At 40.2% G+C, this 17,655-nt stretch overlaps 1 protein-coding gene across 2 annotated transcripts in view; it reads right to left on the bottom strand.

Moving 5' to 3' along the window:
• Positions 1-10,777, bottom strand: part of FBXO28 (F-box protein 28) — a 43,147-nt gene extending 32,370 nt beyond the window's left edge. The window contains exon 1 of one of the 2 annotated variants that reach the window (XM_003814898.4): positions 10,439-10,777. In XM_003814898.4, the coding sequence (XP_003814946.1) occupies positions 10,439-10,705 (267 nt within the window). In that variant the 5' untranslated portion in view covers positions 10,706-10,777. The remainder of the gene's footprint in view (positions 1-10,438) is intronic. The other variant, XM_008967772.5, reaches the window with a different exon arrangement.
• Between the last annotated feature and the right edge of the window lie 6,878 nt (positions 10,778-17,655).

The following is a 17,655-nucleotide window of genomic DNA, read 5'->3' on the forward strand; positions in this document are numbered from 1 at the left end:
CAGGAGGGTCGCTTGAACCTGAGGTGAAGGTTGCAGTGAGCCAAGATCGCGCCACTGCACTCCATCCAGCCTGGGTGACAGAGCGAGACTCCATCTCAAAAACGAAACAAAACAACAAAAGGGACCATATAACTTTTGTTTAGGATTCAGAAAGAAGTCACATCTGGAAAAAAGAAATATACTAAATTTCCCCAGGACAAGCAGTTTAATGATAGCTGCTGATAATGTATGCTAACTTGCAACTCAAATTATCTCATTTAAAGTGTAGCTCTAAATTTAGGAGTATTTTAATAATTTCCCAAAGCTAAAGGGAAGAAATTTTACTTCCCTAGTAACTACAACCAAACAAAAATCCTAACAATTTGGCAATTTACCCAAGACAGTAAAATAAAATCCTGAAGCCTAATATATGGAGCCTAAAGATGATGACTATGTCAAAAACTATCAGGGCACTGAAAGATTAGGAAAAGTATATACTATAAAAACAAAAGGGAATGAATAGAATAAATCACTGAAGAACAAAGATATAGCTTGGGCTCCTGTTACTCACTGTTCTACTGTAAGAGAATAAATGTAGTTTTCTTAGTTGTGGTCAGTAATGAAAAATTTTCTTTGTTTTTAGATTTGTTGTGCTACCATGGTCCTTCTCAATAATGCAAGACACATAGGCTATACATTTGTGAAATGTGATTTTCCTGTTTAATCTTTAATATCAAGTCTTTTTTGTTTGAGATGGAGTTTTGCTCTCGTTGCCCAGGCTGGAATGCAGTGGTGCAATCTCCACTCACTGCAACCTTTGCCTCCCGGGTTCAAGTGATTCTCCTGCCTCAGTCTCCCAAGTAGTTGGCATTATAGGCACCTCCCACCACGCCCGGCTAATTTTTTGTGTTTTTAGTAGAGACAGGGTTTCACCATGTTGATCAGGCTGGTCTCGAACTCTTGACCTCAGGTGATCCACTCGCCTCAGCCTCCCAAAGTGCTGGGATTACAGGCATGGGCCATCATGCCCAGCCTCAAGTCTTAACTGATTGTTTTAAAAATTTTTTTATTTATTTAAGTCTTAACTGATTCTAAGATGCACATTTTTAAACATTTGACAGTGGAATAGACCTACGATATATAATGTCTTAGAATTATAATTGGCGGCATTTTTTTCTTAGATGCCTTGAAATATGGTATGCTCAACTCCTTCGATTTTAAGATGCTGTAGAGACTTTGAGACATGTTACCAACTTAATAAAAACTTTTCTGGGAAAAAAAAGGCACCACCACGATAATACACATACAAATTGATCAAGATGCACTGATTTCAAAAATGTTAAATATGAGACCCTTATATCTTAGAATCATGGAAATATTGTAATGGAACCCATTTTTTTTTTTTTTTTTTTAGACAGGGTCTCCCTCTGTTGCCCAGGCTGGAGTGCAGTGGCACGATCACGGCTTACTGAGGCTTCCACCTCCCTGGGGCTCAGGCAATCCTCCCACCTCAGCCTCCTGGGCTCAAGTGATCCACCCACCTTGGTCTCCCAAAGTGTTAGGATTACAGGCATGAACCACTGCGCCCAGCTGGAACCCAGTTTTAAAATGTATTCATCATTGTGTAAGATAAACAGAGAACCAAAATAAATAAATAAAATGTATTAATTTGGCACTCTACAGTTCTTAAATGATCACAAGCTGATTAGGCTGCTTGTTAAGACTCCAGAACTGAAAGGAACTTAAAGACATCAGAACCTATCCTTTTTTTTTAAAGTGAGAAAGCTGAGGCCTTAAGAAATTATGTGATTTGTCCAAGGTCATCCAGCTATTCAGCAGCAAAAGGGAAACTAAGAATCCAGGTCTTCTAATTTGTGCCATTTTAAACTTGGTGACCCACAGCTATATAACCTGAAATAATTATCCTATTTATTTCAAATTGATTAGAGTCCCAACTGATACTCTGCTGTTATAGAACTGCTGGCACTACTCTAAAAGGTAGGACTTCTTGAGGTAATAAGGGATTTTTAAGGACATTAACAGGCCTTCTCACCACACTGCTAAAGGTTAGACAGATGGAGCTAGCGCAAGACCTTCCTATAATCCTTCCAAAGTTCAAAATCCTGAAGTCAATCACAAGGAAAAAATTAGACAAATGTGAATTACAGAACCATTACAAGCCATCTGGCCTAGTCTTCAAAAAGTCAATGGCATTCATTGTGTGTGTTGGCAGGGCGAGGGGGCTGTAAAAAAAAAAAAAAGTCAATGGCATGAAAGAATGAAAAAAGTGGGGACAATGTTCTAGATTAGAGACCAATCCTTAATTAGACTGAATAAACCCGCCTCAAAGAGCTATAAAGAACATTTTGGGGACAACTGAGAAATCTGAATACAAACTGTAATGTTAAATCCCCTGGAAATGAGGATATTGTGATCACATTATAAAAAGTACTTGGGGCAAAATATCAGTATTTTCATCTTACTTTCAAATGGTTTGGTAAAATAAGTATGTTCATGGGATAGATGCACACATACACACATTCAGGAGAGAGAAAATGAGCACAAAAGTGAAACAGATAAAGCAAATGTGGCAAAAAGTTAATGATGGACGAAAAAATCATTTAAAAAATGAATAATGAACGAATCACAACCATTCTGGCTCTTCTCTTGTCCTGTTTGTGTTTTCAGTGAACTCATCTTAATTTCCCTCACCTAAATATGGATACAACTTCCCACCTCTTCCAAAAGAATACTTTAATCTTTAAAAAAAATTTCTATTTGGGGCCAGGCAGTGGCTCACGCCTGTAATCCCAGCACTTTGCGAGGCCAAGGCAGGTGGATCATGAGGTCAGGAGTTCAAGACCAGCCTGGCCAAGATGGTGAAACCCTGTCTCTACCAAAAATACAAACATTAGCCAGGCGTGGTGGTGCAGGCCTGTAATCCCAGCTACTCGGGAGGCTGGGGCTGGAGAATCACTTGAACCCAGGAGGCAGAGGTGGCAATGGGCCGAGATCGTGCCACTGCACTCCAGCCTGGGTGACAGAGCGAGCAAGACTCAGTCTAAAAAAAAAAAATTCTATTTGGAGCTGAGGCAGGAGAATCACTTGAACCTGGGAGGTGGAGGATGCAGTGAGCCAAGATCGCACCACTGCACTCCAGCCTTGAAACTGTCTCAAAGAAAAAAAAAAAAGTTCTATTTGCCCAAGTATGGTGGCTCACGTCTGCAATCCCAACACCTAGAGAGGCCAAGGCAGGAGGACTGCTTGAGGCCAAGAGTTTGAGGCTGCAGTGAGCTGTGATCTCACCACTGCACTCCAGCATGGGTGACAGAGCAACTCTCTTCTACGGACTGCCTAAGATCACACCACTTGTATTACTATATTGTGTGTGTTGTGAATACACTACACATATATATGTATATGAAATTCTCAATTATCTGCTGGTAGAATTACAACAAATTTTAGATTCTCTGCGTATATACCCTAGATATTCACTTGGAAAGAAAATATAAATTCATTTTAATTTCAGTCTAAGTATAACAATTAGGAAGAATTTCTTCTTAGGATTCCTATAATGCATCCTAACCACCACATAAAAAAGCCTTTTGGATTGTTCTCAGTTTTTGATTATCTGTACCATTATTTTTCTCATTAATAAATCAATTAAATGTTGACTAAAACAAAGGAACCCTGATGCACTATTGTAAATGGCTATCTTGTTAATTACATACTGGCTTCAGATCAGTGTATCAATCAATTTTAATAACTCCTAAGAGTTTTCTTTAGTCACTCATTTTCTTAAAATGGTCTTGTAAAATGTTAAAGACATTCTAGGGTGAATGAAAAATGTAAAAAAAAAAGTTCTAATCTCCTCTCTTGGAAGTAAATATTAAGCAAATGATTTTGTAACACTATTATAGTTTATACAGAAAACATTTATCTTACAATGACATACATTTTCTTTTCTTTCTTTCTTTTTTTTTTTTTTTTTTTGAGATGGAGTTTCACTCTTGTTGCCCAGGCTGGCGTGCAATGGCATGATCTCGGCTCGCTGCAACCTTTGGCTCCCGGGTCCGAGTGATTCTCCTGCCTCAGCCTCCTGAGTAGCTGGGATTACAAGTGCCCGCCACCATGCCCAGCTAATTTTTGTATTTTCGGTATAGACGGGGTTTCACCATGTTGGTAAGGCTGGTCTCGAACTCCTGACCTCAGGTAATTCACCTGCCTCAGCCTCCCAAAGTGCTGGGATTACAGGCGTGAGCCACCACGCCCAGCCCTACAATGACATATATTTTCTATTGTTTATTCAGAGCAGTGAAATGGTTTTTAAGAGCTACTTCATTTATTCAATAATTACTGAGTACTTATATTGCATCACAGACTAAGGTAATTGGAAAACAGGCTCCTCCAAAGATAATTCCAATGTAGTAAGTGCAATAACGATGCAATGGAAACTTAGAAATATTACCTACATAAAGTTCAGAGAAGAATTATAGAATGAGGTATATGCCAAAGGTACAAATATTTTCTAGGAGAGGGAAACAGGAAAAAGCATGTGTTTGCAGAGGCCCAAGATATTTGGGAAACTGAAGAGCTTGATGTTTGTTTCAATCAATCTTAAGTACAAGATGCTAGAAGTAGGTGTTTAAGGGAAACCTCTGTTAAAGGTTATCTTTTGCTCCCAGTCTCAAAAATTATGAAATTGGATTTATATGCACAGGTCATCCTTTTAACATAGTATCTTCTGCAATTTTGTAAGAATTCATACTACTCAGTTTATCAAGGTATGCAGATATATCTGGTGTCTTTTAAGAAATGATGATGATACGAGACGGAAGTTGTTTTGTTTTTTAAAATGCCCTTATTTGCTCCACCCACCAAAAGATGTCAACCCTGGAGGTTCTCAAAAACAGTTTCTTAAATCTGACTGGTCTGTGAAATAAAAACGCTGGGGAGACAGGAGGACGGGTGACCACTAATCTAGAACATTAACAATTTCACATATCCAAATTCAAGTTTATCTGAATCCCTCTAAGTCATTCTTCTCCAATCACTTCAATACTTTACACATCGTTTTTTTTCTGCTGGGAATGCTCTTCTACCTTTATTAACTGGATAAAAACTTATTATCTTCAGGAGGTCTTTCCTGATTAAGTCCTAATTAACCTCAACACTCATATTTACCATCTTTGCATTTGTTATCCTGATGCTGTGTAAGTGTGCTCAAGGAAGGTATGTATATTTTCTCTTGATGACGACACAGTGGACAGAGTTACTGACTGAACCTCTTTACTTTGTGAGAACTGGAAGAACGAACTGCCCCCAAGAGATTATAATTTCTTACCTGTACTTATGCACTCATTAATAAAATCAACAGCCTGAAGAGACGGTGGGAGAAAAATACAAGAAAAAATCAGTGGGGCCGGGCACGGTGGCTCATGCCTGTAATCCCAGCACTTTGGTAGGCCGAAGCAGGCAGATCATGAGGTCGGGAGATCGAGACCATCCTGGCTAACACGGTGAAACCCCGTCTCTACTAAATATAAAAAAAAAAAATTAGCCGGGCGTGGTGGCAGGTGCCTGTAGTCCCAGCTACTTGGGAGGCTGAGGCAGGAAAATGGCATGAACCTGGGAGGCGGAGCTTGCAGTGAGCCGAGATCGCGCCACTGCACTCCAGCCTGGGCGACAGAGCGAGATTCCGTCAAAAAAAAGAAAAAAGAAAAAAAAGAAAAAATCAGCAACAGAGTGTATTCTCTGGAATAGAGCAATACAGAGCAGTGGTCCTCAAAGTGTGGTCTGGGCAGTGGGAGATCCCCAGGGTCCTGGAGACCCTTTCAGGAGGTTTGCAAGGCCAAACTATTCTCAGAGTACCAAGAAGTTATTTGCCTTTTCCACTCATTCTCTCACGAGTATCCAGTGGAATTTTCCAGAAGCAATATGACATGTGCTGACATTATTGTTCTGATAGCTAATGGAATATGTTATGTGTATTCTTGTGTTTTCTAGAATTTTCCAAGGTAAGTTCTATGGGTCTTCAATAACTTTTAAAAGTGTAAAGGTGTCTTCAGACCAAAAAAACTGAGAACTCTTGTGCAGAGTGAGAGATACAAGGAAGACAGCTTGCCTACTTAAAAACAAAAACAAAAAAAGAAGTAATGGTTCTTCATTTTCCTTCATATTTCCTACCAACCAACCCACTCTATAACTAAAATTTTCTAACATATTTGAAGAAAAGATGTGAAAGGAACTATAAATAGGTAATAGATTTAATTAGCTAAAGTGCTCTAGAGAAATATCTTGAGACAAAAGCACGTATTTATGTATTTTGTTGCTGACTGGAAAATTTCATTCCAGAAAATAGGCAAGAATTTCCAACTTAACCTTTAGTCAAATTCATGTTCTGAACCACTAATATGATTCCAATTAAAATGATAAGAGCTCCAGTTGAATCGCAGAGGAAAAAAATTGATAGTATCTCTCTAAAACATCTTTTAAAAGCCTCCTGTAGGGCAGGTAAAATTATATAATGCAGTGTTTGAAACAGGATAATTTTTTTTCCCTTTTTATATTGTACTTTAAATAAATAGAAAAAAATTTTTTTACCCTTTTTATACTGTGCAGTGGCTCACGTCTGTAATCCCAGCACTTTGAAAGGCTGAGGTGGGCGGACCACTTGAGCCTAGGAGTTTAAACTTAAGACCAGCCTGGGCAACATGGAGAAATCACATCTCCACAAAAAATACAGGAAATCAAGGCTTCAGTGAGCTGTGATCATGCCGCTGCATTCCAGCCTGGGCGACAGAGGGAGACCCTGTCTCAAAAATTAAAAATAAATAAATAAATAAATAAATAAATAAATAATTTAAAAAGCTCCCTATACTTGTTTTTCAGTAGATAAGAATATAATGCTCATAAGCCAAAGTTACATAGGTTCAAAGCCTCAGCCTCCCAAGTAGCTGGGATTACAGGCGTGTGCCACCACGCCTGGCTAATTTTTTATATTTTTGGTAGAGATGGGGTTTCACCATGTTGGCCAGGCTGGTATCGAACTCCTGACCTCAAGTGATCCGCCCACCCTGGCCTCCCAAAGTGCTGGGATTACAGGCGTGAGTCACCGCACTCGGCAAGGATCTCACTTCTTAACCTTTGCCACTTGTTTCAGAGTCTCTCACCCACCTGCCAAGGGGGCCTGGGTGACATACTAATGCTGCATCAGCACAAATTTGTCTGTTTTACTGGAAAAACAACTCAAAGTACATGTTTTGTCATTTCAAAGGTTGTGTTCAGCCAAATAATTTTACACTGGAGGAGTTAAATATTTAAGGAGTAATTTCTGTGAAACCACCAGACTCAGGATACATCTTTTGATCAATAGTCAATGGCCAAAAAATAAAATAAAATAAAATAAAATAAAATAAAATAAATTCAGGCCTAGGTGGGTGGATTGCCTGAGCTCAGGAGTTCGAGACCAGCCTGGGCAACATGGTGAAACCCCGTCTCTACTAAAATACGAAAAATTAGCCGGGCATGGTGGCGTGCGCCTGTAGTTCCAGCTACTCAGGAAGCTGAGACAGGAGAATCGCTTGAACCCCAGGAGGTGGAGGCTGCAGTGAGCCAAGATGGCACCACTGCACTCCAGCCTGGGTGACAGAGTGAGACTCCGTCTCAAAAAAAAAAAAAAAAAAAAAAAAAAATCCAATTTATTTTTATTTTTGAGACGGCGATCTCGGCTCACGTTGTGCAACCCCCGCCTCCCAGGTTCAAGCAATTCTCCCACCTCAGTCTCCCGAGTAGCTGGGATTACAGGCACCCACCATTATGCCTGGCTAATTTTTGTATTTTTATAAAGATGGGGTTTCACCATGTTGGCCAGCTGGTCTTGAACTCCTGACCTCAGGTGATCTGCCCACCTCAGCCTCCCAAAGTGGTGGCATTACAGGTGTAAGCCACTGCGCCCAGCCAAAAATCCAATTTAATAAGGCATTCACACAGTCCCTTGGAAATCAGTTATTCATGGTAAGAGGAAGCAAAGACTATTATGAACTAAACAGAACAAATAACTGAAAAATGTTATTGTAGCAATTTCAACCTAGAGCAAATCTTTTAAAGAAAATGCAGAGTAGTAAGTACGTGGATTGTGTACCTATTTATTGTCTACATTAGATGCTAAGCATAGTTGTAACTGAGGTTCCAATAAGACAAGCAAACTGAGAAGGAAGAAAAAAAGTCCCTGAACAATACATAAACTAACTCCTACCTAACAACTGACATTTAGCTTTATGAAAACTAATTCTGTTCTTAATATTACCCCCTTCAAAGCATATCCAGCCTTAATTCCACTCAAAAATATGCTTACAATGAAGAGAACTACGTAACTTATATGTCAGATAGCAGCATATACTAAAGTCCCTTGATTTTTTGCAAACGATTCTTTAGGTATAAATGGCTACTTAAGAAGGCATGTACAGCTCACCTAGGCACTCTCTTGACTGCCAATTTCAGAAAAGATCATAATTAAATTAATGCTGACACCTAGTGGCAAAAAAGAACATCTTTCTTTTCTAACGTTACTTGAATTGTACCTTCCAAGCAAAGACACTTCCAACTCCCCACAAAAGATTATCCATTTAATCTATTCAAGAATTATCCATTAGCCTTAAGTAAAAAAAATAGTTCCCCATTACTCAAAAATCATATTTGCACATGTAAAACGGGGCAGAATCTTTTCCTGGGGGTGGGCAGTTGTACTGAAGGGACTCCTTATGAAAAATCTGAGTTTGAAATTATAAATTTATAACCTTAAAAGGCCAGAAAACTGCTTAAAAATTAAGAATGCAGCTGAATATCTCACCTGACAGAGATGTCATTTATTCATAAATTGTGGGATGTGTTTTAACTCTAGTTAGGACAGGCTGGTTCCCCCCTCCCCACTACATTTTTTTAAAATAGTAAAATGATCAACAAACAAATAAAACTCAGTTTTTCTCAACACTTACAAAACAGAACTGTGAATATTCCAAGATTTACAAAGCCACTGTCTGGTTGAATGGTTCAATTCAATCAAATGTTATATGCCCAATTTTCCAAACACCGTATATGTACAGCGCAAATTTTGATTAAACGCCATCGTTTGTAAAAATCTGAAGGAATATTTAAGATTCTACATGAAATTCTAGAATGAAAACGTTTTGGAAATTCAGAGGCAATCAATTGTGAAATATCTATTTTCAGCTGAAGAAATTTTCCATCCTGCAGACTGGCATGGTTGAACTGCTGTGTTGACTAGAAAAAAAATTGGCCATCAGTTTGAATTAATATTTATAAGTTCTCTTTTAAAAATGTTATGATTTCCTTTAAAAATGTAATTATAATCCACTTGAAACTGGAGGTGTATGCCTACAATACAGCATATTGAGTAATAAGAAGATGTTATACACAGCACATTCAGAAATATCTTTGTCCTCTTAAAAACAATTCCCAGCACAGATTTAGCTTCTCCATGGAATCGGTTTGCAATCACTTCAAAATGTCCACCTCCCTCAATTTCTTTACCACTTAAAGATAATTTCATTGAAAGGCAGCAAAATATCTAACTGAACTAACAATCACCACATCTTCAAACCTCTGGAGTGAAGTAAAACCCCAATGGCAAATTCATTATTTTTAAAAATCATGGACTGACCTATTGTGATTTTAAGGTATAAAGAAACCTCTCCTAAAGCAGGTGGGTGGGCGTAAATCACTAGTTAAAAATAAATTGCAAAAGAGAAAAAACCCGTCAAGGGGTAAGTTGCTTCTCTACGGTGGGAAGCGTTAGGATGAGGCAAAGCAGAAATGGTCATTTCCCAAGGCTCTACTTTAGTGGTCAATTAGGGCGCTGGGGCTAAGGCTAAGTAAACACGTTCGAATTCTTCGGAACCTCTACCTGGTTTGGGGTCACTGAGCCACCTTACTCTACTCAATCTTCTCGAACAAGAAAACTTAGGTGGTTGGGGTGGGGAACAATTCGTTATTCTTGCAAGATAAACCAAATCTGGCTGGGATCATCTGCCTACTTCTGAGTTTTCTCCCCAAACCCAGGCCGGGGGCTGGAAGCGGCATACAAAAGGCAGGCGACATGACCTCTCCGGGTCTACTCTCAGGCCAGGCGGAAGGTGGGAAGACCAACTCCGCTACCCCTCCCGTAGAGGGCCCGCTTCCGGGCGGGGGGCAAGGAGCCCCCAAGGCGAAGTCCCCTCAGGAAGTAACCCCAGCTCCGCAGCTAGGACGCAACCGGGAACCAGCCCACTCCTGCTGACTGACGCCAAGGGAGAGTTCGGGACGGGAGCGGCTCCCTCCCGGATCTGTAGCCGGCTGGGGCTCGCGGGGGGCTCCCTTCCCGGGGAACGCGCTCCCTTCTCCTCCTCTCCCAGACCTCGGCCGGGGGGAGAGGGAGGCAGGAGTTCTGCGGGGGCCTCACCAGGCGGAGCTGGCTAATTTCGTCGTAGGACATAAAGCTGAGGATGTTCTCGATGGCTACGATGGGCAGCGCCACAAGCGTGTTGTTTTGAGGCAGCTGGTCCGGAGCCAGCGCGGGGGCTGGGAGCGCCTGGGACCCCGGCTGCGGGTGCTGTGGCGCGGGCGGTGGGGGCTGTCGCTGGGTAGAGCCGGAGGCCAAAGAGGAGCCGCCGTCGCCTTGGCCGCCGCCTCCTTCCTCTGCCATCCGCTCCTCCGCCGCTGCCGCCATCTTGGGGGTTTGATTCCTTACCCCCACAGCAAGGGGAACAGGGACACTTCCGGTGCGTCACTTCCTCCTCCTGCGGCCGCCGGGGAAGGGGTACCTGGAGGAGTGGGGAGGAGCCTGTGGGATAACAGGCGGAGAGAGACTCACAGGGTACCTTTCAAGTGGAAGTCAGGGAAGATCATGTAAACCTCAAGAAAGGTGGTCATCCTAGACCCTTTTGTCTAAGATTAGTAACTACTTGAGAGCAAGGAAACCCTATTTATTAAAATGAACTTCACTGTGCAGTTTTCTTAAAGGGCTTCCTGACAATGGATGATAAAGATGTTGCCTAGTAAGTGTAGATGGAAATAATGTAGTTAGACTAGCACCATTTTTTAGGAATCATAGAAATGATTGATTTAGGCAAATAAAAAGGTATGAAATATCAATAAGAACTACAACATGAATGAACCGTGAGAACATATTAAGTGAAATAAGTTAGACACAAAGGACCACATATTGTATGATTGCATTTATATAAGATGTCTTAAATAGGCAAATCCATAGAGATAAAAAGTAGATTAGTGGTCGCCAGAGGCTGGGGGAAATGGGGAAATGAGTGCTAATGGGTGAAGGGTTTCATTTTCGGGGTGATAAAAATGCTCTGGAATTAGCGGTGATGGTTACACAACCGTATGAATATACAAAAACCACTGAATTACTATATACTTTAATGAATTTTATCATATATGAATTGTATTCTAATAACTGATTTAGGCAAGAATCATCAAAAGGTACTAAAACTAGGAGGTAAACGTGATGAGGAACATGATATTTACATAGTCTCAAAATAACTCCCCATAAATTATGTATTATTTACAAAGATGAAAAGAAATAGTTTACAAGGCTGGGCGTGTTGACTCACGCCTGTAATCCAGCACTTTGGAAGGCTGAAGCGGGAGAATCACTTTAGCCCAGAAGTTGGAGACCAGCCTGGGCAACGTGGAGAAACCCCATCTCTACAAAAAATACAAAAAATTAGCCAAATGTGGTGGCTAGGTCCTATGGTCCTAGCTACTCGTGAGGCTGAGATGGGAGGATTGCTTGAGCCACAGGAGTTCGAGGCTGCAGTGAACCGTCAGCCTGCCACTGCACTCCAGCCTGGGCAACAGAGCGAGAAAAAAAAAAAAAGTTTACAATAGAGAAATTTGGTGGACACCATCATAACCAAATGATCGAGACTAACATCACAGTTATAGGAGGAGCCAATATCATATGCCTATTAATATAATACCCTGAAAAGGACACAGCATAATGTAGTATTCATGCAAAAAAAGCACATGAGTTGCGTTTGAGGTAGACATCGCTAGATGACTGGCCCATAAATTATTCAAAAGTGTTAACGTTACAAAAGACAAAGACTAAGGGTTTGTGGCAGATTAAAGGAGACTAAAGAGACAGGGCAACTAAATCTATGGGTGATCCTGGATGGGATCCTGGATTAAGGAAGAAATAACTATGAAGAACGTTATTGTAACAACTGGCAAAATTTAAAAATGGACAGTATATTAGATGATACTGTAATCATATTAAATTTTTCGATTCGGGTAATTGTATTATGGTCATATAAGACAATGTCTTTGTCTTTAGGAAATACACGTTGAAGGATAAGCATGCTTCTATTATTTTCCTTTATTTATTTATTTATTTTTTTGAGATGGAGTCTTGCTCTGTCACCCAGGCTAGAGTGCAGTGGTGCGATGTCAGCTGGTTCTAGTAATTCTCCTGCCTCAGCCTCCTGAGTAGCTGGGATTACAGGCGCCCACCATCACGTCCGGCTAATTTTTGTATTTTTAGTAGAGACGGGATTTCACCATCTTGGCCAGGCTGCTCTCGAACTCCTGACCTCGTGATCCACCCACCTCAGCCTCCCAAAGTGCTGGGATTACAGGCAGCAACGGCGCCCGGCCGCATGCTTTGTATTATTACACTTTGCTTTCTTGTGCTTCTCAGATATTGCGTTTTTAAAAATGAATTGAAGGTTTGTGGCAACCCTTGAGCAAGTCTCTTGGTGCCATTTTTCCAACAGCATGTGTTCACCTTGTTTCTTTCTGTCACATTTTGATAATTCCTCTGATATTTAAAACTTTTTATTATTGTTATATCTGTTATGGTGAGCTGTGATCAGTAATTTTTTTTGTTTATTGAGGCAGCATCTTGCTCTGTTGCCCAGACTGGAGTGCAATGACAGGATGATGGCTCACTGTAGCCTCCACCGCCTGGGTTCAAGCAATCCCCCAACCTTGGCCTCCTGAGTAGCTGGGAGTACAGGTGTGTGCCACCACACCTGGATAATTTTTGATTTTTTTTTGTAGAAACAGGGTTTTGCCACGTTGCCCAGGCTGGTCTTGAACTCTTGTGCTCAAGCAGTCTGCCTGCTTTGGCCTCCCAAAGTGTTGAGATTACGAGAGTGAGCCACTATGCCTGGCAGATCAGTAATCTTTGTGTTACTATTGTAATTGTTGTGAGGTGCCACCAATCATACCCATATAAGACGGCAAATTTAATCAATATGTGTAGGTGTTCTGACTGGCTGCTGTTTCCCCATCTCTCTTCCTCTCCTGCAGCTATGGTGGAAATAGCAAGAGAACTGGAATTAGAAGTGAAGCCTGAAGATGTGACTAAATTGTTGCTGCAATCTCATGATAAAACTTGAATGGAGGCCGGGTGCGGTGGCTCACGCCTGTAATCCCAGCACTTTGGGAGCCCGAGGTGGGTGGATCACCTGAGGTCAGGAGTTCGAGACCAGCCTGGCCAATGTGGCAAAACCCCGTCTCTACTAAAAGTACAAAAATTAGCCAGACGTGGTGGCATGCGCCTATAATCCCAGCTACTCGGGAGGCTGAGGCAGGAGAATTGCTGGAACCTGGGAGGCAGAGGTTGCAGTGAGCTGAGATCGTGCCACTGCACTCCAGCCTAGGCAACAGAGCGAGATTCCAGCTCAAAAAAGAAAAGAAAAAAAGCCAAACTTGAATGGATTGAATGGATGAGGAGTTGCTTCTTATGAATGAGCAAAGCAAATGATTTCTTCATATGGAATCTGTTCCTGGTGAAGATGCTGTGATCATTATTAAAAGACAACAAAGGATTTAGAATATTACATAAACTTAGTTGATAAAACAATGGCAGAGTTTGAGAAGATTGACTCCAATTTTGAAAAAAGTTCTACTGTGGCAACATGTTATCAAACAGCATCATATGCCGTGGAAAAAATCTTTGTGAAAGAGTCAATCAGTGTACCAAACTTCATTGCTATCTTATTTTAGAAAATTGCCACAGGCACCCTAACCTTCAGTAACTACCATCCTGATCAATCAGCAGCTGTTAAATTGAGGTAAGACCCTCTACCAGCAAAAAGATTATGATTCACCAAAGGCTCAGATGATTAGCATTTTTTAGCAATAAAATATTTTAAAATTAAAGTATATCATTTTTTAGACATAATGCTATTGCACACTTAATAGACTACAGTTTTATATAAACATAACTTTTATATGCACTGGGAACCAAAACTTACTTGTGTCACTGGGTTTATTGCACTACTTGCTTTATTATGGTGGCCTGTGTGGTCTAACTCTCAATATCTCAGGGGTATTTCTGTATTTATGGGTAGAGGGAAATGATGCCTCAAATTACTTTCAAATGGTTCAAGTAAATAGATAGAGAATGAGGTTAATATAGCAAATACAGCAAATGTTATTAATTGATGAATTTGTTTGAAGGGTATACCAGAGTCTTCCTTGTACTATCTTGTAATTATTTCAGAAAAAAAATTTAAAGGTTGCCTAAACTTTCTGTATCTTTGTATACTTATAATATCCTATGACAAAGATAAAGGTATACAAGTCACTATTTTTTTAGACGGGGTCTCACTGTGTTGCCCAGGCTGTAGTGCAGTGGCATGATCATGGCTTACTGCAGCCTTGACCTGCTGGGCTCAAGGAATGTTCCTACCTCAGCCTACCAAGTAGGGACTACAGGTGTGCGCCACCATGCCTGGCTACTTTTTAAATTTTTTGTAGAGATGAGGTCTTACTATATTGTCCAGGCTGGTCTTGAACTCCTGTGCTCAAGCAATCTTCTCACTTCAGCTTCCCAAAGTCCTGGGATACAGACATGAGCCACCATGCCTGCCAAATCATTAAATTTTGAAGCTTTCTTCTCCCTAGTGCTTTGGTCTTATTCTTAAAGCTTCCAATATGTCCTTTCTTTTGTAGCTTTCTTTTGGAATCTAATGTTTGCACAGTAGATGTGAAAACTGCAGAAAAAGCTAAGTATGACTAAAGGTTAAGGGAAGTGGGGGCAACTGAAGCAAAGAAATTAATTGGTGGTGTTGAGCTTGTTAGAATTGGCATCCTTTCCCCATTCACTTGGCATGTGAACAATTATCATTTTACCTATGATTGTTGCAAAAGTTTTGAAGTTGTTCCTTTGATTCTCCTACTTTGGGTTGTTTAGCATTCAACATATGCTTTATGATTGACTCTTTCTGACATGTTTGCATATTTATAATATGTTAGTTTTATCTCCACTAATAGATTGTAATTTTACTTTTCTTCTATGATATTGCTATCTCTTCATAGAACCCATTACAACTTAGTCTTAATTAAATTCATTTTCTACCTTTTTAATTAAAACTAGATGGCTTCTTGATAGGTTAGGTTGAAATATAATTTTTGTAAATAGAATCATGCTTTAAATTCATTATGGAAACTCATTTAAAGGAAGCCCATAGAAAATCCTTTAAAATATGAATCATCACTCTCTAACTTTATTTTGTAAATCCAATCATTACTTGTTTGCTTGAAGTGGACACATGAAAAGCCTTCCCACTCCCTTAACTCTCCACTGGCGGACAGCTAGTTAACATCCAGATTAGGTGACCTAACAATAGAATACATTGAATAGAATAATATTGATCTAACAATAGAGTAAATACAATGTAGGGAGCAATTTAAACCAGTTCCTGCCAGTAGCTCATTCAAATGGTTCTGTTTATGTATATTGGATTTGTGCCCTTATATCTCCTACATTTTAAAATTTATTTAAGTTCATATTTATTTATTTATTTATTTGAGACAGGGTCTGACTCTGTCACCCAGGCTAAAGTGCAGTGGCATGATCTCAGCTCACTGCAAATTCCGCCTCCTGGGCTCAAGCCATCTTTCCACCTCAGCCTCCCAAGTAGCTGGGACTACAGGTGCATACCACCACAACTGGCTAATTTTTGTATTTTTGTAGAGATAGGGTTTCACCATGTTGCCTAGGCTGGTCTGGAACTCTTGAGCTCAAGCGATCTGCCCGCCTCAGCCTCCCAAAGTGCTGGGATTACAGGTGTGAGCCCGTACATATTTTTAATAAGAGAATTTCAAAGCAAATGGTTTCTTTGTTTCAATTATTAAAATCAATGTTTGTTTTGGATTTGTTTCAATTATTAAAATCAGTGCTTGTTTTGGATATGCTTTCCAATCACAACAATTATTTGTAACTAATACAAATATTTGAATTCAAGAGTAGTTCTAGGTTCTAAATATAGTTTTATGCCAACAGACTACAGTAGGACCTTTGCAAGACAGTGGTCTCGGGTATGAGATGGACACATGCTTCTTAAGATCTGTGTGTTTCTAGTTTCATATTTGTAAAAGGGGAGAATATTACCTCTCTTATATCACACAGTTGAAATGAGGATGAACTGAGACTGCAAATGGGTGGGGTTTTGAATGCCTCTGATTAAAGGTGTTAAAATCAATTTACTACAATGAGGACTCTGTTATTCTTCTGCTTCCCTGGTTAGGGTGTGTGTTGAGGAGATGGGGGGTGTTGGGTGTGGTGGGACATGGTGAGGGGTGATCTAGCCTATTCAATGGTACCTCCATAGGAAGATGGGCTTTATATATGAAAAAAGAAGCTAAAACTAGATATTATTTTTCTATTTGCTAGCAGATTTGTAATATATTTAGAAAGAATGAAGGAAGAGCTCATATCCTAACTAAAAAGAGATTTGAAGTTTCTATGGATTGCAATTAACTGTGTTTTTAAAGATCCATCTTTTTAAATATTTATTTATTTATTTAAGACAGAGTCTTGCCCTGTCACCCAGGCTGGAGTGCAGTGGTGTGATCTTGGCTCACTGGAACGTCCACCTCTCAGATTCAAAAGATTCTCGTGCCTCAGCCTCCCAAGTAGCTGGGACTACAGGCACAAGCCACCATGCCCGGCTGGTTTTTATATTTTTAGTAGAGACGGGGTTTCACCATGTTGGCCAGGCTGGTCTAGAACTCGTGGCCTCAAGTGATCTGCTTGCCTTGGCCTCCCAAAATGCTGGGATTACAAGCGTGAGCCACTGCACCCAGCCTAAAGATCCATCTTTTGACTAGATAAGACATTTTCTATCATGACTAATATATGAAATTTTATGATTAGATAAATTTTTTAAAATTTAAAGTTTGACTCCAGAAAAAGGTAGTCCACTAGACTTTCAATTCAGCAAGTGTTTATTGATTGCTACATGGGTAATGCTAGGAAGATACTAAGATATAAACAATATTTCCCACCCTGGGGATGATATGAATCTGGCTGCAGTACCAGTCACCACACTGATGGCCCGAATTTATTCCATTGACCTGGCAGACTGGACTGGTGTTTCCTTATTTTCTCATGTGCAGTTTTCCTAAAGTTGTATATTCAGGAAGAAAAGCTTAATTTCCTGGACTATTCTGGACATGTGATTCAGCTGCCTCTGTTCTGCCATTAGAAAGGTGTGTAAACAAAACTTATGGGAACACCAGGGAAAGTTTCATGGAGAAGGTTCTTTTTCAGCTTGACTTAGAAGGATGATGATGTTGGGATACTTGCAGTGGTTTTGTTAATTAAAAGTTGAAAAAGGGTGTGAGGACATTTCAAACAAAGGTAAC

The sequence above is a fragment of the Pan paniscus genome, chromosome 1, assembly GCF_029289425.2.
Source record: "Pan paniscus chromosome 1, NHGRI_mPanPan1-v2.0_pri, whole genome shotgun sequence".
NCBI lineage: Eukaryota > Metazoa > Chordata > Mammalia > Primates > Hominidae > Pan > Pan paniscus.